Source organism: Rattus norvegicus, chromosome 3, assembly GCF_036323735.1.
Source record: "Rattus norvegicus strain BN/NHsdMcwi chromosome 3, GRCr8, whole genome shotgun sequence".
NCBI classification, from domain to species: Eukaryota; Metazoa; Chordata; class Mammalia; order Rodentia; family Muridae; genus Rattus; species Rattus norvegicus.
This window is the reverse complement of record NC_086021.1, coordinates 119,909,033-119,926,648: the sequence shown is the minus strand read 5'-3', so window position 1 is coordinate 119,926,648 and position 17,616 is coordinate 119,909,033. Positions and strand designations below refer to the sequence as shown.

At 41.3% G+C, this 17,616-nt stretch overlaps 1 protein-coding gene across 11 annotated transcripts in view; it reads left to right on the top strand.

The window, feature by feature from the left end:
- The window catches only part of Ryr3 (ryanodine receptor 3), a 547,337-nt gene that overhangs the window by 506,817 nt on the left and 22,904 nt on the right, over nt 1–17,616 (top strand). For 9 of the 11 annotated variants that reach the window (XM_063284953.1, XM_063284952.1, XM_063284951.1 and 6 more), the window contains 12 exons: nt 164–220; nt 1,396–1,495; nt 1,648–1,727; nt 3,145–3,221; nt 5,797–5,870; nt 6,123–6,140; nt 6,551–6,631; nt 7,415–7,503; nt 8,881–9,009; nt 12,425–12,529; nt 14,571–14,652; nt 15,308–16,632. In XM_063284953.1, the coding sequence (XP_063141023.1) occupies nt 164–220; nt 1,396–1,495; nt 1,648–1,727; nt 3,145–3,221; nt 5,797–5,870; nt 6,123–6,140; nt 6,551–6,631; nt 7,415–7,503; nt 8,881–9,009; nt 12,425–12,529; nt 14,571–14,652; nt 15,308–16,632 (2,217 nt within the window). Of the gene's footprint in view, nt 1–163; nt 221–1,395; nt 1,496–1,647; nt 1,728–3,144; nt 3,222–5,796; nt 5,871–6,122; nt 6,141–6,550; nt 6,632–7,414; nt 7,504–8,880; nt 9,010–12,424; nt 12,530–14,570; nt 14,653–15,307; nt 16,633–17,616 lie in introns of those variants that run through there. The other 2 variants (XM_063284957.1, XR_010064867.1) reach the window with 2 other exon arrangements.

Sequence of the window (17,616 nt, the reverse complement as noted above, 5' to 3'; positions counted from 1 at the left end):
AACGATCAAAATGTTCCTAGTTTTATAAGGTGCTGAGGGCCTGAGGAGTCTGAATAATAGACTGTCCCCTGCCCTTGCAAAGCATCACAGAAGAGCTGTGCTCGTTAGACTCCCCTGTAACTTGGTTTTCTGTCTCCTCCTTTCCCTGCTCCATGGAACCCAGAGCTGTCAGAGTGGTGAGGATGAAGAAGAAGAGGAAGACAAGGAAAAAACATTCGAAGTGAGTTTCTATAAGGATTAGAACCAGGGCCCTTGCTGGCCTATAGGTTGGGCCTTCAGAATGATGACTGCCATTTAGAGACTCACTGTACCGCTGTATCTGAGTCTACAAATCTAGCCATAACTCTGCCATCTGCCTGTGTGACTGACAAACATCAGGCAACCCACTCATCAGCAATGTCCACTTCCAATGTCCTCTTCCAACTAGGCTTGTTCTGATGGAGAATGTTCTACTTGCCATATACTGTAGCAATAGGAGTGGTAGAAGGACAAATTTAAACAGCCGACAATGAACAATCAAGGACCTTGGGATCATCTACACTAGTCTATAAATACAGGTTGATAGTAGTTTTATTTCAAAGCAGTACAGAAGCCCAAAACTCCTAAAATTTTACAATTTTAGGTTCCTGTGCCCTTTGATAGGCAAAACAACCAAAAATATAATAAAAATGAATGTAGGTAACCAGCTGTGGCAGTGTGTCTGCAGTCTAAATGCAGGGACACTTCTTACATTCAGACAAATGTATTCAAGTGGCCTCCAAGCATGTTTCCTGTATAACAGAATATTGAAAATAAGAACTCTTAAATGTTGGCTTACATGGAATATCATGCTGGAAATGGAAAAGCTAGAACCCTGGAGGCAGTCAAGGAAGAATTTGTCTCCAGGAGAAAGACTTAGAGCTTGTCAGGTGGCCTTGCAGGAGAGACGAGCTGAGACAGCAGGGATGGACTGTCTAGACCTTGACATGCATGGCTTAGTTAGTCTCACACTAGGACCCTGAAGACTAAGACTGAGAAGGCTCACTAGATCTTTCTGCTCCTCTTCCTGATATGGCCACATTGAATAAATATCCTTTATCTACACTTCACTATTAAAAAAATAATAATCATAGCTTTCTTTATAATATCAAAGGTGAAAATACTATGTTACCTATCAACATAAAGAGTGGAAAACTCATCATTAAAGGGTGAGTGAATTATGGGTATATCCTTTGAGGAAGCTCGGTTATATCTGGAAATAAAATGTAGAGGTTTGCTTTATCCAAAATGATATGCATTATCTTTCCTCACCTCACTTTGCCACATTGTATTTACTGAAGGGGAACAGGGGCAGACAGTACAGATGAGGACACTGGAGGGGCTGAGAGCAAATCTTTCCATGACTTCTTTTCCTAGGAGAAGGAGATGGAGAAGCAAAAGACACTATATCAGCAAGCACGACTACACGAGCGTGGTGCTGCAGAGATGGTCCTTCAGATGATAAGTGCCAGCAAAGGTGATGTCCCTGTTTCTAGGTAGACCCTAGGTAACTGCCACAGAGCCAGTGCACCCTGACCTAAAGTCATAGTAGCAAGACTGGGGAAGGCCCAGCAGGTATGACAGACCACCTCGTTCCATGGTAACTTAATCAAATCTTCACCCTGGCAGGTGAGATGAGCCCCATGGTGGTTGAGACCCTGAAGCTGGGGATTGCCATTCTGAACGGAGGCAATGCTGGTGTGCAACAGGTAATCCAGTGTCAAAGGGGATGGGGAAGAGTTCCTGGGGGTACTTCTACTTGACAGTTCGCACTGATGAGGCTTAATTTGCTCCAAGAAGGCTACCCACAGTGGCTTGGCTGGTGTTTGTCCTTAGTGGCCAATTATGTCAGAGTAGCTGGGAACACAGATAAAACAATAGCCTGGAGTCAGCATGCAAAGTGTGTATTAATAAAGAGGTTTTTAAAGCCTGGTATTAAAGGAACAAAACATCGCATTTCTCCTCAGATTTTCTGCAGAATTGTAAATAGTCAGAGAATGTTTCTGAAGCCTCTGGTATTTATTTCGGCGCTTTAACCTGTGAGCTGCTTTACTGTGAGAAACCACGGCAATTCGCAACCTGTTATTCATTTACTTGTGCTTTATTCATTAAACAGTTATTTGCCGATTGCTGAGAATGCCTGGTTCTGCTGTAAAGGCTGAAGTTATTACAGTGGGGAATACAAGTAAAGGATTTGAGATCAGGCTGGGAGATTTTTGAGTTCCTGGCAAGCTTGGGCTATGTAGTGAGTGAACGTCTGTCTCATAAAAATCAACAATCAGAGATACAGCTCAGTGATGAAGCACTTGCTTACCCTGTATCAGCTTCTCAGAGTACAAAATAAAATACCCAAACCTCCAATGAGCAACACATGAGCCAGTCAGTATTGACAGCTGCTACTCAGTCAGTGTCTGAATTAGAACTGGTAACAATAAACCCATAAATGTCAAAATTTTGCTATACTGTGCTGAAATACTGAAGCTAATGAGCCTTCATACAATAGAATCTGACTCCTCAAGTAGATGGTTTGACTCATGCACACCTTTTCTTTAATTATTGTTACATGTATGCATTCATATAAGCATATAAATATAACCCTCCGAGTCCATTTAGTGTGACTCATCAGTATGATTTTAGGGCTGACCACTTAGTATTGGATAACTTATCAAGGGGCTCATCCACAGGAAAGACTGATTCTCCTTCATTAATGCCTATGGTCATTAATTGAAGCTCTTCATCTAGGAATGAGGCCTTCTGGGGTTTCTCCAAACTAGAGGATGCCATATGGTGCTGTTAATGTTCAAGCCTTGTTCAGACCTTGTTCAGGCAACCCAGTTCAGATGTCATGGGTGCAGCTTCCCTATACTGTATAAGAGAAGACAGTCTCTCAGCCGATATCCTCATCCTCTTGCTCTTACAATCTTTTTGCCTCTTCTGAGATGCTCCCTGAGCCTTGGGTGTAGAGGTTATATTTTCTTAACTATACTAGTACTTCTGATGTGTCACCAAGAGTCTGCTTTTGTATGCTTCTGTGGCAGGGCATCTGCCATTTCTCCATTGGACTTAGGAAGATCATCAGTTGTGACGGCTTTCATTGTTTCCCTCTAAACTGTGTCTCCTTTACAGAAAATGCTAGATTACTTAAAGGAGAAAAAAGATGCTGGATTCTTTCAAAGCCTTTCTGGTCTTATGCAGTCTTGCAGGTAAATATAGGGAAACTACTCGCCATTCTTAAAACTTCACAATTCAAGAGAAAGGGGGGATAGATGGAAGTGTACAAAATCAGCTAGATTGACATGGAGTTGCCTTAAAATCCAAGGAAATAGATATTGTTCCCTAGAATTCAGGATTAGATTAAAAAACATTAAGAGAAGAAATATTAATCTCCCTTAGCCACAAACATCCTTCCTAGTGCTGTAGTCTATCAATCCCTATACTCCCTTTCCCTTCCCTCCCCTCCTTTCCTTTTCCTTTCCCTCTCCTCATTTCCCCTTCTTTCTCTTCCATTCTTCTTTCTCCCTCCCTCCTCCTCCCTTCCCTCCCTCACTCCCTCTTTACCTTCCTTTCTTCCCTCATTCCCTCCTTCCTTCCTTCCTTCTTTCCTTCTGTTAGGTTGTTTCTTATGATCAATGTATACTACATTTTTCTTTGAATATGGATACCCCCAAAAGTGAAGCCAAATAAATGAGGGCAAAGGGGGAGGTACACCTCACTCTTAGTGAAGGCTGCTTTCTTTAAACCCATGAAACAACCTGTAATCTTTTCCTTTAACAATCCTTTGAAGTTGAATGGATATTCGATGAGCACATATTTTGAGACATCTGTTTTGACAGAGGTCCATCCTGGCCTTGGAACAAAATTTTGATACAGACTTAATAGCAAAGCATTGAATTATCAGTTGATCTTACCTAATTGAATAAGCTACCCATCATAGTTGAACCAACTTTTGAATAAATATTCAAAAGGTATAAGGCCACCACACTAGTTCATTTTCAGAATGAGCCAACATTCTGAAAAGTGTCCTTCTCTTAACTTTCTATGTATTGTGAATTGTCTGAAACTCATTCTAAAAGAAACCATAGTCACAATTACTAGCTCATTCGCCCCAAGTATCAAGAGTTAAAATACAACATGATGTCTACTATTGAAAATTTAGAGGATGGACATTCTTTCAGTAGACTTTGTAACCTTGCCAACCTTACTTGATTGGGTAAATAGGAAACAATCTAAGCTGCAGCATAATCTCTTGTACTTAGCTCTCTGTGTGTGTGTGTGTTTGTGTGTGTGTGTGTGTGTGTGTGTGTGTGTGTGTGTGTGTGTGTCTATTAGTTCATTGTCCCAGGGAAAGGAAATGTAGTATTGCTAGGCCTGACTCATTGAAGATCAAATAGAATAGCACCTGTGGACACAGGGATGACAAAATTAAGAAAGCCGAGTTCTACATTACTCATGAAATTTCCACTAGGTCTCTAAGAGTTCTCTTAATATGTTACAGCACTTGAGACTGCTAAATTTCCTTATAGTTCATTTATAATGATAGCACAGAGGGACAAGTGACATAACTTAATTGCAAGATGACTTCTCACAGAAGTTTTAAGACACTTTAATGGGTTCGATTATTATACAAATAACACATATTTGTAAAATACTTAAGCAGTGGCAAAATTAAAACACTCAACATGGGTGTTTAGGGACTAAGGTGAGACTAGGACATGTATGGCACCAATTCGAAATCAAAGCTTCAAAACAACAAGGTTCAAATGCCCTTTCCTAGGTCAATCCCCACCTGCCCCATCTCCTAACCCAGCACAGCAAGATCTACATAGCAAAAGAGCAGGATCACTTGGAGTTTTGAGCAAATCAGTTTTATTCAGCACAGCCTGGGATGGGAAAAGCTGCAAAGCTGGGCCTGGAGAGATGTGGGGGGTGGGGAGGGATAAAAACCCTTGCAGCTTTTGTAGAGGACCCAGGTTCAGTTTCCAATACCCACATGGTGGCTTTAAACTATCTATACTTCCAGTTTTAGGGGATCCCATACCCTCATCTCATTTCCATGGGCACTAGGCACGTACATGGTACATAAACAAACATGGAGGCAAACACTTAAACACAAAAATAAATATTTTTTTAAACCTGCAAAGTAAAACAGCAAAGATAGGAATAGAAATTTCAATCTTTTCTGTTTAAAATTCCCAAGTCATGACTCCCCAAGAAGAAAAAGAGTGCCCATGTCTTTTTAGTCATACAACATCTCTGAACAGTAACAGAATTAAGGCCAATGTCTAAAGTCCTCACAGGATCAGCCATACACCTCCCTAAGAGCAATATCTTCATAAAACTTTATGCAGAGGACGCTTGTCAGATCAGAGAAGGAGTTGAACTGTTGGGAAAACAGACGGGGCTTTCCTGAAAAGTAATCTGATGCTACAGCGATCTTGTTTCCAGCCTCGGGGTAGTAATGGAGTTCAAAATCACAGACAGAACTCCTCTTTCTAATTCAGAAAGGCTTTCCAACTCTTCATCCATAAGAAAAGATTCAAGCTGAACAGTGATCACTGCCTCTCTATACCCAGAACAAGGTCTATGATTATCACATCCATAAACCACAGTGCTTGGCACAAACCCAAGGGACCATCAGGCTTTTAACCAAGCTGCTAGGTATTGGTCTACTTATGATAATGAGACAAAATACTCTTAGTAGATTCATTGACATTACAAATCTATTTTCCCAGCATAACCAGTTAGCCCTGAACTTTGTTTTCTTTTGCCCATTAAAAGTGTCCTTGATTTGAATGCATTTGAGAGGCAGAATAAAGCTGAAGGCCTGGGGATGGTTACAGAAGAAGGCACCCGTAAGTAACTAATGAATGTCAAGGGCATTCTCTTCCTGATTGAAATTTCAGCTCTTTCCGATCAGAGCCTTTGCATGCTATTTTATCTACAAAGATTTGCTCAGTTTGAGCAAAAACAATTCTATTTGCAGCTTTGCTAAGGCCAGCATCCAAGATGGATGCATTCATGGAGCTAGATGTATTTGAAGAAAGTGTGTTATAGTATTTATGGGTTTCTTACTTTGTATTTCCTCTTTTTTCTCTTATCACCAGTCATTGTCCGTGAGCGTGGTAAGTGTGAGTCTCTTCCCTGAGTTCCTACCATGTTTGCAAATCTTAAGAGAATAGATTTAATTGCCTCGGTACAGACATATCTTGGGTTGGGTGGCTGCATGTCAAGTTTAGCCCAGCAGTTTGATGCTTAATTAAAGAAGTGTCTTCTATCTGTAAAGCATGGGTTATTATGGGCATGAGCCACTGGCTGCCATTGTCCCGGTTGTTCTCATTACAGATGTGTCTTGGGGCTAAACAGTTACTGTTGGGGCTGTGTACTCTGCAGCCTTGGCTCCCAATTAACTGAGTTTATCAACATTAATCCAAGGGTACATTTCCAAACCCTATTGTCAGTTTTGGAGTCATTTGTGTCAGATGTACTTGTTGAGAAGCCAAGCAAAGGCTAATGTGTATATTATGTTTTCAAGGTGAAAAGGTACTCCAGAATGATGAATTCACACAAGATCTCTTTAGATTTCTACAGTTGCTTTGTGAAGGACATAACAGTGGTAAGTGGTATCAACTGACTGGTCAAGGGAAAACAGCATTTGTATGCACAACTCTCATTCATTTCCGTGGACTCCACTTGATTCAACCGGTTGCTTTCTGTTTTAATCACTATTCTATTGCTGCAAAGAGACACCAGGACCAAGGCAACTCTTATTTGGGGGCTTGCTTACTGTTTTAGAGGGTTGGTCCATGGTCATCATGGCAGGAAGCAGATTGTATAGTGCTGGAGCAGTAGTGGAGAGCTTTACATCCTGATCCAAAAGCAGCAGGCAAAGAGAAAATGAGACTGGGCCTGGCATGGGCTTTTTTAACTTCAAAGCCCACTCCCAGAGACACACCTCCTTCAACAAGACCATACCCTCTAATCCTTCCCAAACAGTTCCACTAACTGGTCATCAACCATTCAAACATATGAACCATTCTATTGGAAGCCGTCTCATTCAAACCACCACACTACCCAAGAATATCAATTCATCTAGTCCTTAACAAGAGAGGCTATATGAAATGACCATTAGACTTAGAGCTGCTATTGTTTAGTGTCATCAAGGCTAAACACCCCTAGAATCACCAGTCCTTTCACATCACCTATTGAATCTCATTTGTTTTAGATGTCACCAGGTTGTCAGGGCAATAGAGGAGAGGAGGATTTGCAAGGCTCCAAATATATTATCTGTGTAGAACTTGAGCCGCATAGTATGCCACTTCTAAGCTCAGCTAAGAGGCATGCCTGGATCCCTTTGGTGTAATGAACCTAGGTTCTGACCCAGCACTGGTCCTCTCAGACTTTCAGAACTTCCTGAGAACTCAGATGGGCAACACCACTACTGTGAACATCATTATTAGCACCGTGGACTACCTTCTGCGTCTGCAGGTAAGTTGGGGAACCTTAGGCAATGGCTCATCTACAGTTATACAAGTTAACAATGGCTTTGCAGATGCGTGGAGATCCAGGATACAGATGTTCCTCAATGATAAATCAACCATGGGTTGTATTTCACATACCTAGCTACCGAATGTCATAGGTAAATGAGATAATACACTATGTAGTGGTTCTCAACCTGTGGGCTGCAACCCTTTATGGATCAAATGACCCTTTCACAGATATCACCTAAGACCATTGGAAATAGCTATTTCATAACAATAGCAAAATTACATTTATGAAGTAGCAATGAAAATAACTTTATGGTTGGGGTCACCACAGCATGAAGAACTGTATAAAAGCATCACAGCATTGGAAAGGCTGAGAACCACTGCACTACAGTACTTGGATGGTTTACTCTTAAGATTGTGTGGCTAACCCTGAACTGTGGTTCATGGCTCCTGCCTAGCATTATGGGAGATCATCATACCATAAGCTGTTAGTTGAGAAAAACAATACTCAGAATTTCAAGTACAATTTCAATTGTATCTATGCCACTTCCATACCTTTGTTAAGTTGAAAACTTATGCATTAGGCCTCCGTTTGTCAGAGAATATCTATATCATCTGACTCCAAAGAAGGAGTTGTAATCTATTTCCGCACACCTAAAGGAATTTTTAATTCCTAAAACATGTGTTAAAAGACCAAGTAAGAGGACCTTAGCTATGAAAGTAGGTTATAAAATACTGGCTGGTGTTAGTGTTGTCGGTGAAGACCCAGCCACAATGGCCAAGGAAGAATAATCAAATAACCTAATGACTAAGAAGAAAAACCTGTTTATGGTATTAAGAATGTGTTATGTTTTCACATTGTTAGTGTTGAGAAGTAACCTGACTTTGTTCCTTAATAGATTTTTGTCCCTGGTTTTACCACCTTCTAGGAATCAGGCATAATCTATTTAAGTTCCCTGTGGTCCAGTTCTCTTGTCTATGTGATGGATAGGACTTCCCTCACAGAGTGGTGATAAATAGTGAGAGGTTTGATATTCATAAATCACTGAGAACAAAATCTGCCGTTTAGCTGCTATTCCTTTGCTGTTACTAAAATTATTTGGATGATAACCACTATTATCTTTGGTGGACATGGTTCACTGTGAATTAACTATATCATAGTCTCCCAGGTACTAAAGACTGGGTGTCTCTTATACGTTCTTCCCTTTGGAGATCTATGTGAGTTTGAAAGATGTCTCTGGCCATCTTCACAGGGTCACCAGCTTCTGTCGCAGCAGAGGCTTAGAGATATGGGATTCTTCTAAATTCTTCTTATCCATTGAGTTTACTTTCCTTAAATTCAGAGAAAGAAATATCAAAATCTGCTGTTTGTTTCTAGGAGTCAATCAGCGATTTCTATTGGTACTATTCAGGAAAGGACATCATTGATGAATCTGGACAGCACAATTTCTCTAAAGCTCTGGCAGTCACCAAGCAAATCTTTAATTCTCTTACAGAGTACATCCAGGTAGGTGTTAATAATTGAGGAACTGATAACAAATAGAATATTTTTAATATCCTAATTTTCTATATTCTCTAGAGTATTTGGATGCACACAGTGATTAGCTTATGTACTCAGTCACAATACTGACATTATTTCTTATCTAGAAAATGGGACCATTATTACCTGTGGTCTATGAGGTCGTATAGTCTGTGATGCCCCACTGGGACTTGTTCATGGTGTCGTTACACTTTATTTTCATTTACCTCATTACGATTTGCTTCCTGCCAGATGTGATGGTGCACACTTTTAATCCCAGCATTCAGAAGGCAAAGGCAAGTAGATCTCTGTGAGTTCAAGGCCAGCCAGCCTGCTCTACAAAGCCAGTTCCAAAATAGCAGGGCTCTGTTACACAGAGAAACCCTGTCTCAAAGTGAGAAGAGGAGACATTTTAGTTTCCCTTTCAAAATTGACTTTAAATGAACAATAAAAGAAAAAAGTGTTCATCTTAACATTGTTCAGTCTAGAATATCTGATGAAGTATCAACATCTGATGTTCAGTAAGCATGGAGATAGAATTATAGAACAATGGTAAAACAAGGAAACAAACAAAACCTCAGAATCCACCTACCTATAGTGACACATGCCTGCAATCCCAGACATGGAAGGCTGAGGTGTGATGATCTTGAGTTTGAAGCTTGTTTGGGTGACATGGTAAGACTATGTCACAAAATCAAATAAACAACAAAAATTCAGAGTCTTTGAGCTCTTCCTAGGGAAGAAATTAATCAAGTCAAGTAATCTTGTGTATCTCTGTCTTAATGGTCTAGATTTCTTTCTCTTTCTATAACAATCTCTATTTCCTACAACAGTCTACCTACCGCGAAGAGAGATGAATGATGTATTTAGGTATAACTGACTATATAACCAGTTGCCTTATCAGCCTTCTGTGATCCAAGAGCTTTTAGAAGCAGAATTGACACTTTATTTTTATGTTATTATAACCGAAAACTCACAAATAAAATACTTTCTCATTTATTGATTGAACAAAATATTTAGCTTGCATTTTCTCCTTAGTTCCGAGGAAGAATATAATTTATTGTCTCTACCTTGGAAGCGCCTGCAGTGTCCTTGAAAAACATCATATACATGATGGAAAATATTTGATAGGAGATGATCGCACAAGATTTGAAATAATCACATGCGCTATTGCTCGAATAATAACTTATGTACCAAACATGAAGGAATGGAATTGAGGATAGCCGGAACAACGTGCCGAGATTCAGAGTCAGACAACAAAGAAATGAAATGAATAAACCACACATGTGTGAGTTCAGGGGGAGAGAAAGCTCTTTTGAACCCCAGGGCACAGTGTCATTGCAGATATATACTGGCTGTGGATAAATAAAGAAGGAGGTATACTGGTCTTTCAGAAAAGTCATGGAGATAGGATTGTGAAAGACCTCATGAGAAATAGTGTCAACAATTACTTCTGTTTGCTGCAACTGAAGAAAAACCAAGGAAAGGAAAGAGAAGCGTTTCATCCTCTTTCTTATTATTTCCTTCTCTTCTTGTTCTGTAAATTTCTTCACACCCGTTCTGGGTGTGGCTCTTTTTTTACATCGTGGAGTTGAAATTTGTTCTGTGAAAAACACTATCCGGAGGACAAGGTGGGAAGATCACAAGCTCAGGACCTGCCTAGGGTAGAGAGTGGGTACAAGGCCAGCTGGATAAGGAGACCCTGTCTCAAAATTTAGATAATTTTAAAAGGTCTGAGGATATAGCTCGATAGTAGAGTTTCTGCCCGGTATGTCTGAGGTCCCAGGTTCAAACCCCAGTACTAAATTAAAAAAAGAAAAGAAAACAGGGAGGCGGGGAGGGAGAGAAGAAGGAAGGAAGGAAGGAAGGAAGGAAGGAAGGAAGGAAGGAAGGAAGGAAGGAAGGAAGGAAAGAAGGGAGGGAGGGAGGGAGGGAGGGAGGAAGGAAGGAAGGAAGGAAGGAAGGAAGGAAGGAAGGAAGGAAGGGAGGAAAGGAGGAGGGAAGGAGAGGCAACCAACTGGATTTTCATTCACTATCCAAATCATAAGGTACCTGGCTCATTCATTTTATTTTCTCATAAAAATAAACACAAAGCTTAGTGTACTACCTAGAAAATGAGGATTTTTTTTTCAGGTAGCAAAGTAAACTGTACTAAAACTCAAAAAGAGAAGGGCTCCATTAAGTAAAGGATAGTGGTATCCACCCAGGGATAGATGCAGACTTCTCAAAGGAGAACCTGTGAGCAAATGATTTCTCCTGGCGTGCTCAACACACCAGAGGAGCCCATGTTCTGGAAATACGTGTTTCTTTCAACAACTAGTTTTATGCCAAAATTAACTTATTGGCCTCTAGTGTACAACCTAGAAAATGGGACCTCTGGGGACCAGAAACAGAATATAGATGAACAGTAACTCTTAAACATGCTTGTGTGATTTAGGAAAGTAGGTAGTACTTCTTCCTCTCAACTTTCCTTTGGGAATCCTACTAAGACATTCTTGAGAGAGTAAGTGTGTCCTTTTCAGATCTTTCTTATTGATGAGAAATTTGGAGGTTGAGTAAAGGATTAAAAACAAGCAAACAAACAAACAAAGCAAAACCCCAAGACTTTCAAGCAGAGTTAAAGGACAGTCGTAAATAGGAAGGTTACTGTCACAGTAGCTAAGTCATCTACGTTTGGCTTTGAGGGGAAAAAAATAATTGAGTTGGTATTTATATATAATGTTTAACTTAGCAAGAAAACCCTAGAAGTAGTTGATCATGGAGGTTATTACTGAGACTTTGAACTTCACATCTTCACGTGGAGCTTTGCTTGAAAACAACAGGTAGACTATCTGCTACCCTTGTTTTCCTCAGGGAAAGAACTGGGTGAAGAGAGGGTTCAGTGGTGGTTCTCAACCTGTGGGTCCTAACCCCTTTCACAAGGGTTGCCTAAGACCATCAGAAAGCACAGATATTTTACATTATGATTTATAACATTAGCAAAATTACAAATGTACAAATTACAGAATTACAAATTACAAAAGTAGCAGTGGAAATGATTGTATAGTTGTCAACCACCACAACATAGGGAACTATATGAAAGGGTTGATGCATTAAGAAGGCCAAGAGCTACTGATGTAGAGAAATGCCCTTCTGACCTGCTTCAGCTGTAGTATTTAACTCTTTCATTAACGGTAGTCTTCATTCTGAAGCTAAAAGATAATCAATGAGCTATAAAACCCCATTCTCCACCTAGAGAGAAAATCCTATAATTAGAAAAAATGAAAAGCAACTCAGGAAAATAGTGAAGCATGAAATTATGAGTGTGAAAGGTGCTGCCTTCTCACAGAAACCTCAGTCAAATGCCCTGATAGGACAGACTCTGGGTGACACAATATGGAGTCAGGCTGTCTCCTCTCTACAGGGCCCTTGCATCGGGAACCAGCAGAGCCTGGCTCACAGTAGGCTGTGGGATGCAGTGGTTGGATTCCTCCATGTATTTGCTAACATGCAGATGAAGCTCTCTCAGGTACTGTGGCCTGTTCCTCTACATGTTCCATTACAGTGAAATGTGGGGTTTACTTCCCCTTGGGTGTGGCTGTTTAATCAAAGGCTGGGAAAGCCAACCAGATTAGTCTCCTTCTTAAAACTGAGGACAAATCGGGGAAACAGATGTATGTCTCCAGGGACATCCCAGAGGGGCTTTTGCATGAATGCAGCTTCTTCCTTCCTTGTGTCCCACCAACCTATTATTCTGTAAGAGCCTCAACACTGCGTTCCATGGTGCTCATCCCCTTTGCTTCCCTGTCATGGTCCTTTCATTTTAGAATACCATACACCAACGTCTCTCACCTGCCAAATGTTGCATGTCTCTGTCATCCACAAATGCCCCCTCCCCTGCTTCCCCTCCTTATCCATCTCTACCTCTCCTTCTCCCCATCTCTCTGGCAAGATGAATCAGAACCACTCAGAGCATTTATTATGAACAAATAAATGTAGCATATGTAGTCGGCGATCGCCTCTCTCCATGACAACACACGAGGGAGTACTTCAAGATGTGTTTCAGACTGATTAGAGGGACATTTGTAGTGTTAATTTAAATAATGTACATCTGAAAATCTCAAGGCTATCACACCTGCCTCCTCTCTTTTGGAATGTGCTGTTTAACCCTTCATTTTTCCCCTTTTGACTCTGGCCTTATGTTAAAAGAGTTCTGGGGGGACTACTAATTTGGCAGTAACATGTCCATGTCTGTGTCAACCATGACAGTGTGGTGTAGAAACCCTAGGGACAAGAGTCCTTACTCTGTCACCTCCTCCTCATCAGTGACATTGAGAAAGTTCCTCCCCACTTCCAGCTTTTGGTTTCATCAGCTATATAGTATTCAGGGTTAGAAGAGATGGCCTCTGAGGTCTCTTCTCAGCTCTAATAGTCTGTCCTGCTACCGATTTGCTGTTTTTGTTGTTGCTGCTGTTTTTTTTTTTTTTTCAATAGAGCTGTGACACACAGCAGATAGGGAAAAGTTCCTTAGGAAACTGAATGGCTAAACAAAGCTTTGAACAAGAGAAACAGAGAATCGGTAAAACAAGTTTAACCCAGAGAACATTTTTTTAAAAATTACCTTCAAACTGATAGGTGGTGGCTCAAGCTGTTAATTCCAGCACTCGAGGCAGAGGCAGAGGCAGAGGCAGAGGCAGAGGCAGAGGCAGAGGCAGAGGCAGAGGCAGAGGCAGAGGCAGAGGCAGAGGCAGAGGCAGAGGCAGAGGCAGAGGCAGAGGCAGAGGCAGAGGCAGAGGCAGAGGCAGAGGCAGAGGCGAGATCTCTGAATTCAAGGCCAGCCTTGTCTACAGAATGAGTTCCAGGACAGACAAACAGGACTACACAGAGAAACCCCATCTCAAAAAAAAAAACTAAAGGAAAAAATAAATAATTACCTTCAGTTTATTCTTAGAAGCATCATTTTCTAGTTTTAATTTCACCCTTAAATGAGATCTTTCACATACCGTCCTGTATATGCCGAAGGGTTTACAGCACAGAGTTATAGTACTCTGCCTGTATTGCTTGTATTAAAACCAAACAGAACATCAAAACAATCCAGAAGAATAGCATGCTTAAATACTATTTTAAGGATTCAGTGGCACCCTGAAGGGGTTAATCTGATCTACAAAGAACGGAGACTATATTTGGTAATCTAATGTTTCCTTAGTTGGACTACGACATCATCTCCCATGAAGTTCATGATAGGTAGTTCTCCAGTACAGAAAACAACAAATAAACTTAAGAAGGTACCTGACAATTTTTTAGTGGCTGGGGTTGTTAGGTAGCTTTTAGTAACAGTCGGTGTATCTGCTGCTTTGCCCTAAGCAGAATGTGAAGGAGCTGTGTTAGATGGGCATCCCTGTACTCTAGGCAGTGAATTTAAGCCATCTTCACTCACAGCGAGAAGGGAACACATTCTTGCCTTGATGCAGCCTTCACCTGACCTTTCCAGAGCAGGCCCATCTTGCTCACTACCCTGGACTTTGCTGAGGGATCAGATAGCTCAGGGGTATCTCCTGTTTCTGTTCTAGGATTCCAGTCAGATCGAGCTGCTGAAGGAACTCTTGGATCTCCTTCAGGACATGGTGGTGATGCTTCTGTCCCTCCTGGAAGGTTGGGCTGTTTGGTATAACTAGGCATTCACACAATTGTAATTGGTCTGAGCACTAACCTTACTAATCACACAGATTATGCTTCTCACAGGTCACTGATGTCATAAGACATTGGTTAGAGTGACAAATTTTCAGAAAGAAAAAAAAATGAATGAGGGGCACATGGTCTGATGGACAAAGACTGAAACCAACTCATTTGATGCCAATAGGAAAGCCAGAATGAACTGGGGAAAACTTCCAAGCTTTGCCCCTCCCTATCCTCTCCCTCTCCCCATTGCTTTTCGACATATCTGGCTGCCAGTGTGTATGCCAGCCATCTAATTGGGCACCCTCCCAGGTCAAAGGGGATCAAAGGGACGCCATGTATCCCTATGTATTCCCAGAGATCTAATAATAAAACCACCTTGTAGGCCCCAGGGCAGAAACAAGGCCAATGGTGTGGCCATTTCCCTCTTGCCCTGGTTTCTTGTCCCTTGGCTCCAGGTGGGGTAGTTATTATGGCTTGCTGCTCTTTCCTAACTATTTTAAAATCATTATGGTCAGAAATAAACTGACTAATTTGGCACATAAGTCTTCTAAAAATAGCTGACTGTCCAGTTGCATGATAACTTGGGTTCATTTATATATTTGTATGTCTTTTTGAACCTGCCTCACAGGAAATGTGGTAAATGGGACTATTGGAAAGCAGATGGTTGACACGCTGGTAGAATCGTCTACTAATGTAGAGATGATCTTGAAATTCTTTGACATGTTCTTGAAACTTAAAGACTTAACCAGCTCAGACACCTTCAAAGAATATGACCCAGATGGTAAAGGGATCATCTCCCGAAAAGAATTCCAGAAGGCCATGGAAGGTCTAAAGCAATATACACAGTCAGAGATTGATTTTCTTCTTTCGTGTACAGAGGCTGATGAGAATGACATGTTTAATTATGTGGATTTTGTAGAGAGGTTCCACGAGCCAGCCAAGGACATAGGGTTCAATGTGGCGGTGTTATTGACAAATCTCTCTGAGCATATGCCAAATGATTCTCGTCTCAAGTGTCTCTTGGACCCAGCAGAAAGTGTGCTAAATTACTTTGAACCATACCTGGGTCGAATCGAGATCATGGGTGGGGCCAAGAAGATTGAGCGTGTTTATTTTGAGATCAGTGAATCCAGTCGAACTCAGTGGGAAAAGCCTCAAGTGAAGGAATCTAAGCGACAGTTCATCTTTGATGTTGTCAATGAAGGCGGGGAGCAAGAGAAGATGGAACTGTTTGTGAACTTCTGTGAAGATACAATATTCGAGATGCAATTAGCATCTCAGATCTCAGAATCTGACTCAACTGACAGGCCAGAAGAGGAAGAGGAAGAGGATGAAGATTCCTATTCGGTAGAAATTGAGGGGGAGGAAGAAGATAAATCTTTTGAGTCTGCCTCTGCATTTGCCATGGCCTGTGCCTCAGCAAAGAGAAATGTCACCAAGTTTCTGAAGAAGGCAACCTTGAAGAACCTCAGGAAACAGTACAGGAATGTGAAAAAGATGAGCGCAAAGGAGCTGGTCAGGGTGCTCTCCTCCTTCTTCTGGATGCTGGTTGTGGGCCTCTTTCAGTTGCTCTTCTCTATCTTGGGAGGAATCTTTCACATACTCTGGAACACAGTATTTGGAGGGGGCCTTGTAGAAGGGGCAAAGAACATCAGAGTGACTAAGATCCTAGGTGACATGCCCGACCCCACCCAGTTTGGGATCCATGATGATGTAATGGAGATTGACAGGGCGGAAGTGACTGAGCCAGGTATCACCACCGAGCTGGTCCACTTTGTAAAGGGTGAGGCCGGAGACACAGACGTCATGTCAGACCTCTTTGGAATCCACTCAAAGAAAGAAGGTGGTTCAAAGCAAGGGCCTGAAGTGGGATTAGGTGACCTCTCTGAAATTACCGGCAAAGACGAACCCCCGACATTAGAGAGTACTGTACGGAAGAAAAGGAAAGCACAGGTAAACCTAATTCCAGCTCGTTGTCCTTACCCCTCAATGTCTCTAACTGTTTCTTGCAGTCAGCTCTGCCATGGTTGCACAGGTAATAACACTGCATTAACACTGGTTCTGATAGGATTATGCTGACATTTCAGGTGGTGAGCTTGAGACTTAGGTGTTTCAGTGTCTAGTCACCAAGAGGACTTCTGGTCTACACTGTAGAGTTTGAACATAATGATCTGACACCTTCACCTGCTTCCGACTTTTATTAGGTTAGCATTCGTGGTGCACAGGTTGATTCAGTGAAAGCATAGAAGAGCAAGTGTAATGCATGGAAAGATGTCCTATGAGGTGGTATTTCAATGTATCCTGTAAGCTCTGATATATTCCATTTCACTGAAGCTCTGTAGTAAATATATTCTAGTATTCTTATTAACCTTATAATCCCAATAAATCAGTTTCATTAGCTGGAAAAGTTACTAAACACTTCATATGATGTCGATGATGATAATTGCTATTTATTGATAGTGTGTTATATCAGTGAGTCGGATTATGCCTGGAACATTTTTATCATTAGAGATTTGAGGCAGTCAACTAAATCAAATGGATAAGACAAAGGTAGCTCAGAGGTCATTGGCCATGGGATGTTCTGCATGTTTCCTTCTCTTGCGACATGTAACTCTTGGTGCCACTTTAGCATCAAAGAAAAAAGTGAGGTTGCAGACAAAGGACATATCCATTCATTAATTCCATTGTCACTTATTGAAACATTAACATGCACATGACACTGTTCTGGGGTCTGAGAATTGAGTGATAATGGATAAATCCTTTGTCCTTGTAGTTTTATAGAAAAGACAGATACTGGACAAGTTGGTGCAATTCAGAAGTGTGCTAGGGAGGAGATATTGGGAAATGGAATGGCAAATGAGAGGTGTGAAAGCCATTGAGGGAGGCACCAACTTAGGTGATCTTACTGTATCATTCATTTCACATTGCTCCTGGATA